Source organism: Orycteropus afer, unplaced genomic scaffold, assembly GCF_000298275.1.
Source record: "Orycteropus afer afer isolate SDZICR_OR568_19922 unplaced genomic scaffold, OryAfe1.0 scaffold00258, whole genome shotgun sequence".
Taxonomy (NCBI): Eukaryota; Metazoa; Chordata; class Mammalia; order Tubulidentata; family Orycteropodidae; genus Orycteropus; species Orycteropus afer.
This window is the reverse complement of record NW_006921845.1, coordinates 415,395-424,008: the sequence shown is the minus strand read 5'-3', so window position 1 is coordinate 424,008 and position 8,614 is coordinate 415,395. Positions and strand designations below refer to the sequence as shown.

At 38.4% G+C, this 8,614-nt stretch overlaps 1 protein-coding gene across 1 annotated transcript; it reads left to right on the top strand.

Moving 5' to 3' along the window:
- Positions 1–1,871: 1,871 nt before the first annotated feature.
- LOC103204755 (putative olfactory receptor 10D4) lies at positions 1,872–2,810 on the top strand. Its single transcript, XM_007949958.2, has one exon. The coding sequence runs from the start codon at positions 1,872–1,874 to the stop codon at positions 2,808–2,810; it is 939 nt and encodes a 312-aa protein (XP_007948149.2).
- Positions 2,811–8,614: the final 5,804 nt, after the last annotated feature.

The window sequence follows — 8,614 nt, the reverse complement described above, 5'->3', positions numbered from 1 at the left end:
TGGTAATTAAAGTATGGTTATATAAACGTTGGTATAGCCTTAAAGGAAAATGAAGACAGTAGTTTTCAAACAATGGATAAAATAAGAATTCGGGCAGCTGAGGAAGTAATAGCATATTATATAGCTAATTATAGAAAAACAGTTGCAAGAATTTTTTTGTTTTGTTTCATGTAGTTATTTTGTAGTGTTAACACCAAATAGTGCTGTTGCCTCTTTTTCTCTTACTGATTGCTTTCCTAATTTCCATCTCTTTTCTCCAGAGTAGGATCACTGAGTAATCTCAAATACATGAATTCTCTTGTGGTACAGTGCCAAAGGCATTTGATTGCAAACCAGAAGACTGGCAGTCCAACCCACCAGCCACTCCTCGGAAGGAAGGTGGAATAATCTACTTCTGTAGTGATACTGCATTGGAAACCCAAGGGGGAATTGATGAGTTGGATCCAACTCAAAGGCAGTGAGTTTTTTTTTTTTTTAATCTCAGTTAGAGGAAACCATGACCAAGAGTTACTGTTAATCAAAGTGGTTTAAAAGCTCTGGTTACATTGGTTTCATTTTAGTCCCAAAAGTAACGAGGGAAAAGGAAGGAGGGAGAGAAGAAAGGAAAGTCTCCACTTTAATTGGTCCCTCAGTTCTGCAGACTTTGTACTTGGAGCCCCTAGGAAAGAAGCTCCCAAAGGAACAATAAAGGCATTTATTTTCTCTTGAGGAGTCCATTGCTGCTCCTTTGCTGGGGAGCCAGAAATCCGGCTGGGTTTAGATCTTTCAGGCCTGAGTGGCTCAGTTTAAGAAAGACAAGTGTTCAGCTATTCTGGCATCAGATATTGGTCTTCATGTTCAATAGAATCCAAAGGCAAAGGGAAAGTAAGTGTAGATGTAGAGTTTGGTTCTCAGCAGGTGTCAGTCATGTTTCCCTTTTGTAAGCACGTTTTTTCTAGAGCATTTTCTTCTCATCTTCCCCTCTTCTTTGGACATGTTTTATGGACTAGAGGATTTTAGGACGAGTATGAAAATCGGATGTATTTGAGTTTGAGCTGATACTGTCTTAGTTGATGCCATGACATTTTCTTAAGATATTTCCTGACTAATGAAGACTAACCTCAAAAACCATAATGATGATTGAATGTATTAATTTATTGCAGATAGAATTCCTACTGAGAGATTATTTTTGTATTGTAAGAAAATGGTTATTTAAAATATTAGTACTTCTCTGTAATTTTTTTCTATGTTGACCATTATTTTTCCATTTCTTTTATTATGTGTCCACTACAGAAATCTCCATCGTCAAGTTGTTCCAACTGGTAAGGGAGAAAGCAGCTTTGCAGATTATTTGACTCAATAGTAATTCCTTATAAACAGAAATGCAGCAAGCCAACCTAAGTGAAATATCTGGAATAAAGACTCATTGAAATCAGAATATTAACATAGTCAACTAATTTTTAACAATTGTAGGTAGGAGCAGGCATTAAACTTGGTATTTTATACAATTAAAACATTAATTTTCACAAGAACCATGAAAGATTATTGTCATATTTATACAGGTACAGAGCAGATTTATATATTTTGTTAAAATCATCTCAAGTCACAGAGTAGGGGCTGATGTAACATTTAAACTCAGATACATTTGACTCTTTAGTTTATTCTCTGCCCTCTACCCTATATACTTTTAGTGTTATTTCTTCATTTTAGTTATACGGAAATAAACACAAAATAATTGTATAGTTTACCTAATGTCACCCATGAATTAACAAGTCTTAGATTCACTTATACTTAAATTTCTTCACATTATATAGGTGGTATCAGTTTCAGTGGTTTTGTGAAAATATTCACCTCAGTGACACCATTCTTTGGTCTTCCAGGACTAAATAACCATGAAGATGAGGAATCACACTCCAGTCACTGAGTTCCTCCTCATGGGAATCCCTCATACAGAAGGGCTAGAAAATGTGCTCTTTGTCTTATTCCTGGGCTTGTACCTTCTCACTCTACTGGGGAACTTGCTCATTCTTCTGGCCATCCTCACTTCCTCTGACCTCCACACCCCCATGTATTTCTTCCTGGGAAACCTGTCAGTGTTCGACATATTTTTCCCATCAGTAAATTCCCCCAAAATGATACTGTGTTTAATGGGATACAGCCACAACATCTCCTACATGGGCTGTGCAAGCCAGCTGTTCTTTTACCATTTCTTGGGCTGCACCGAGTGTGTCCTCTACACTGTGATGGCCTATGACCGTTTTGCAGCCATCTGCCACCCCTTGAGATACACAGTCATCATGAGCCATCAAGTGTGCTCCATCTTGACACTGAGAGCCTGGATAGGGAGCTGTCTGCATGCCTCTGTCCTCACATTTCTTGTCTTTAAGTTACCCTACTGTGGTCCCAATGAGGTAGACAGTTTCTCTTGTGATATCGCAGTGGTGCTGCCCCTGGCCTGTGCTGACACCTCTCTGGCTCAGACGGTGAGTTTCACCAATGTAGGTGTTGTTGCTCTCATGTGTTTCCTTCTTATCCTCACTTCTTATACTCACATTGTCATCTCAATATTGAAAATCAGCTCATCGGAGGGGAGGCACAGAGCCTTCTCAACCTGTAGTGCCCATCTGACCTCCATCCTGCTCTTTTATGGGCCCGTGATTCTTGTTTATCTACGACCAGTTTCCAGCCTCTGGCTGGATTCTGTAGTTCAAGTGTTGAATAATATTGTTACCCCTTCCCTTAATCCTTTGATTTATACCTTGAGAAATAAGGATGTGAAGTTAGCACTGAGAAAAGTACTAAAACAAGAAGGACATTCTTGTGGAGAATAAGCTTTTATGTCATTATTTTTCCATTTAGTCTGTTCTGCCACATAACACATCTATGTACAGCACAACAAAACACTACTGGATCCTGGTCCAACATCACAATTGTTGCTATGTTTAGGCCCACTATTGCAGCCCTTGTATCATTCCATGAGCAGCCACTGTGTCAATCCTTCTCATTGAGTATCTTCCCTTTTTCCCTTACCTTCTACTTTATCAACAATGATGTCCTTCTCTAAGAATTGGTTCATCTTGATAACATACCCAAAGTATATGAGACAATATCTCACCATCCTTGTTTGTAAGGAATATTCTGACTATATTTCTTCTGAGACATATTTGCTCATTCTACTGGTAGTCCATAATATGTTCAATATTCTTCTTCAACACCACAGATAAAAAGCATCATTACTTCTTCTGTTTTCCTTTTTTATTGTTCTGCTTTTGCATGCATATGTGGTGACTGAAATGATCATGTCTGGGTCAGACACTCTTTGTCCATTAAAGTGAGATCTTTTTAAGAACCTTAGAAAAGAGTTTTATAGCACATCTTCCCAATATAATATGTTAGTTGATTTCTTCACTGCTTCTTCGGTTGACACTTATTTTTGACCCAAGTACAATGATTCATTGACATATATATAGGGATAGAAAATGTGCTCTTTGTCTTATTCCTGGGCTTGTACTTTCTCACTCTACTGTTAAATAGTAGAGCACAAACCATTTACACCACTTAGGATATTTAATGCATATAACATTATATATATATTTTGGGAACCATATATCATCAGATAAGAGTCTGATATTCATAATATGGAATGAACTCTTTCAACTTAATGACAAAAATACAAACAACACAATTGAAAAATAGGCAAAGGACTTGAATAGACTTTTCAGAAAAAAGGATATACAGATGTCCAACAAGCATATGAAATGATGCTGTAATTAAAGTTATGTGTCAACTAGATGGCCATCCAGGCTAATGAAGCAAACACACATCTGTCTCAAGACCCTACTCATATTGACCCCACAACCAGAGACCTCCCAATCCTTTTACTTCTCTCTTGTGAACTGAGGTAACAAGGTTGACACAAATACACACATCTGTAGAAGAAGCCTAAGCCTAGTCCAGTGACAAAGACTTGTCACAAAGTTATGTGTCAAAGTTATGTGCTTAGTCTTCATATAGCAGCCTGACATGTTTCCTGCCAATCTTGAGTCTGTATTAGTGGCCTGCCATATTGTTGGGTAATATTGGGTCTGTGCCTTTTTGCTTCTTGATGTTAGGTTTGCCAGCCCCAGCAGCCAACAGCTACCTGAGTGAAGAAAGCCTCTAGCTTCAGTGGGCCAGAAGCAAAAGACAGACTTAAAGCCCAAGGTTGAGGGGCTTTCATCCCACCACTAGAGCCTGGCACTTTGAATTCAGACTTCTATTCTCCAAAACTGTAAGTGAATAAATTTCTGTTTGTTCAAGCCATACTATTTGTGGTATATTTTCTGTTGGAACAGCACAAAGGTAATCAAAACAGATACGTAGCATCATTAGTCATTACCTGTTGCTGTCGAGATGATTCTGACTCCTAGCAATTGTATAACACACACTGCTACTATCCCCAAGAATTTCCAAGGCTATAATCTTTATAGAAGCAGACCCTCTACTTTGTCAAGCATGATGTCCTTTCTCAAGCAATTGGCACCTCCTGTTAACATGTCTGTGGTAGTTAAGTTTGTGTGTTAACTTAGCTGGGCCTGGTTGAGTGGCTGGGCAGTTGGATGTTGTTATTCCCCATGGTGAGATAATTAACTCCATAGTGGAATCTATTGGAGAGCTGAGTAGCTGCTTTAAGGTGGTCTGCTTCCAATATATAAGAAGCAACTTTGAGGAAGGTTTCCAGCTGATGGCATGCTTGAACACTGCATGTAGCCAAGTCATTGTTCAGCAGCCTGGCATGCCCTGCTGGGGTCTATCTACCAGGGACTTGGGTAAAGAACACACCCTACTCCTGTTTCCACATTTTAGGTGTCTGTCAGAGAAGCACCCCACTCTCCTGGTACCATATTCTGTTTTGGTTAGCTTTGTGCTGCTCTACTAGAAAATACCACAAATAGGATGGCTTTAACAAACAGGAATTTATTCTCTTACAGTTTGGAGGCTTTAAGTTCAAGTTCAAAGTGCCAGGCTCTAGGGGCCAGGTGAAAGCCCCTCAACCTTAGGCTTCAACTCTGCCTACTGCTCCAAGCCCACTGAAGCTAGAGACTTTTCTTCACTCAAACAGCTGCTGGCTGCTGAGGCTGACAAACTCAAGGTCAATAGTAAAAAGGCACAGTCACAATGTCACTAAACAACATGGCAGGCCACTAATTCAAGTCCAGAAGAAGTCCTAAGATTGCCAGGGCAACATGGCAGGCTGCTGAACAATGACTCGGTTACATGTAGGGTTCAAGCAGGCCATAAGCTGGAGACCTTCCTAAAGTTGCTTCTTACATAGTGGATGCAGCCCACATCCCTAAAGCAGCTACTCAGCTCTCCAATAGATTCCACCATGGAGTTAATTACCATTCTCACCATGGGGAATAACTATGTCCAGCTGCCCAGCCACTCAAGCAGGCCCAGCCAAGTTGACTCATAAACTTAACTACCACAATGTCCAAAACGCATTAGACAAGCTCTCACCATCCTCACTTCTAAGGAGCATTCTGACTATACGTCCAAGGTAGATTTGTTTGCTCCACTGGCAGTCCATGGTATATTCAATAATCTTCACCACCACCACAATGTGAATGCATCAATTCTTCTTGTCTTCCTTTTCCACCATCCAGTCCAGCTTTCACATGTATATGAGGCTACTAAAATTACCACCTCTTTTGTCAAGCACACCTTAGTCCTCAGAGTGACCTCCCTTTGTCTTTTAACACTTAAAAGAGTGATTTTGCAGCAGATTTGCCCAATGTAATGTCATTTGATTCCTTCCTTGACTATTGCTTCCATGAACATTGATTGTTGATCTAAGTAAAGTGAAATCCTTGACAACTTCAATGTTTCCACTATTTATCATGATGTTGTTTATTGGTCCACTTGTGAAGAGTTTTGTTTTCCTCATGTTGAGGTGTAATCCATCCTGAAGGTTGTATGTGAAAGTTATCACTTGACTTAGCAATTCCACTCATAGGTATATACCCAAGAGACCTGAAAGTAGCTAAATACACAGACACATGCTATTAGTGTTTATTGCAACAATATTCACCAAAGCCGAAGGTGGAAATAACCCAAATGTCCATTTGCAGATTAAAAGGAAAATGAAATGTGGTATATACACACAATGGAATATTATTTGACAACAGTGAGAATTTAAGTCCTGTTTTATACCACAACATAGATGAACTTGAAAACATACCGAACATAAACTTTAAATGTAGACAGATTAAAATTCTAACCAAGTTTTATTGTTGAATTTTGGAGTAAATTTTAGCAACTATGTGAAGTTTTTTGAGCTCTATTTTCTCATCTCTAAAATGAAAATAACATCTAACTCTTGGAGTTTTATGATAGGCTAAAATAAAGAGGCTTAGAACATTCTAGATTTTAAAATAAGTTTTTCAGTAAGTAATAATTACTCTTTCAAAACAACTGAGACTAGAGTCTTTTCTGCATTCCTTCTACAGTGTGACAAAAAGGACGATGATTGTTAGAATATTGTAAAATTCCTTAAACTTTTGACAGTTAGCCTTCTCTTGCCCTTGTGCTCCCTTAAAGTGATTTTAGCCATAACATTTTCAATGGGTCCATGTGCTTGTTCTGTTGGAGAACAAGTAAAAAAAATAATGGCCTCAGCTCTATCTCATCCTACACTTGTCTTCTCTGACCCATTCTCTACACAGCACCCAGGCTGAATTCTTAAAATATAAATTGAACCAGCTCACAACAATTAAAGGAGCTCTGGTGGTGTAGTGTCTAAGGCATTTGATTGCTAACCAGAAGGCTGTTCAAATAAACATCGTAAGCATTTTAAAGGAAAATGAAGAAGGAAACTTTTCAAAAATGGATAAAATAAAAATTCAGGTAGTTGGGGAAATGATGGAATATGATATAACTAATGGTAGAAAACTGGTTGCAAGTGTATTTCTTTAGATTTGTTTTAGTTTTTTTTTTTTTTTTTTAATACCACATGGGGTTGTTGCTTTCATTTTTCTTAATGGTTGATTGCCTAATCCCTAGTCATTTTCTTCTTCAAACCCAGATCCTCCAGAGTAAGATCATTGGGTAATCTCAAATATATGAACTCAATGGATAGCTCTAGATTAGAGGAAAGATATACCCAGGAATATTTCTAATCAAAGATATTTAAAAACTGAATACACCACCTGTTGTTATATTAACTGTATTTTAGTGCAAAAGGTAATGAGGTAGAGGCAATGGTGAAAAATGAGAGAAGAGAGAAAGAAAGTCTCCACTGAAATTGCTCCCTCTGTTCTGCAGAGTTTGTGGTCAGGGCCCCTAGGAAAGACTCCCAAAGGAACAGTAAAGACATTTGCTCTCTCTTAAGACGTGCATTGCTGCTCCTTCACTCAGGAGTCAGAGGCACTGCTGGGTCCACATTTTTCAGATGTGAGTGACTGAATCTGAGAAAAAGAAGCATTCAACTTTTCTACCTTCAGATATTAGTACTCCTATTCCACAGCATCTAAAGGCAAAGGAAACAGGTGGCTGCAGGTCAGGTTCCTGCCCAGGTCCACCATGTTTCCCTTCAGTGTGTAAGTGCCTTTCTCTAGAGCACTATGTTTTGATCTCTTCCTCCGCTTCTAAGAGGCAGAATGAAGAGAGTGAGAAAAAAGTGGGGATAGTCTTTATTTTACTTTGGGCTGATACTATCTTAGTTGAGTCCATGGTGTTTTGTTAAGATATTCCCTAATTAATGAAGTCTACCCTAAAAAGCCTTAATAATTTTTGCATATATTCAGAAACATTACAAACATACCTGCTATTGAGAGAAGATATTTTGATTTGAAAGAACATGGTCGTTTTTATTGTTGGTATTCTCTACTGAGTTTTTTCTACATTGAATATTTTTTTCGGTTTTGTTTTAGTGTATGCCTGCCACAGTAATCTCCACTGGCAGTTGTTCTAGCTGGTCAGGGAGAAAGGAGCTTTGCAGATTTTAGGACTCAATAGGTAATTCCACACAAAACACAACTGCTCCAACCCAACCTAAAAGAAATATCTAGAATAAAGGCTGTTTGAAATCAGAATGTTAATATCTTGAAGGAATTTTTAACAACTATAGGCAGAAGCAGGCATTACACTGGGTATTTTATGCACATTAAAGCATTAATCATCACAGGAACAATAAGAGATATTATTATCATTATTTAATCAGGTACAAACAGATTGAGATATTTCGTTCGTTATATGAAGTGACAAAGTAAGAGGCTGTTACAGCATTTACTAATATACATTTGACACTCTATTTCCTGTCCCCTCTTTTATACTGACTCTAGTGCTATTTCTTCAGCAACAAAGGCAAAGTAATTATATGACTTAACTAATGTCACCCATAAATTAACAACAGACTTGGACTAATTCATACTTAACTTTCTTCACTGTTGTTGTTGTTGTTGTTGTTATGTGCCCTCTAGTCAGCCCCGACTCATAGTGACCCCTCCTTGGGTTGCCAAGGCAGTATCACTAGGGAAGTAGATTGCCCAACCTTCTTTCTGAGAGGCACAGTACATAGGTGTTATCAGTTTCAGTGGTTCTGTGAAAATATTCACCTCAGTGACACCATTCTTTGGTCTTCCAGGACTAAATAACC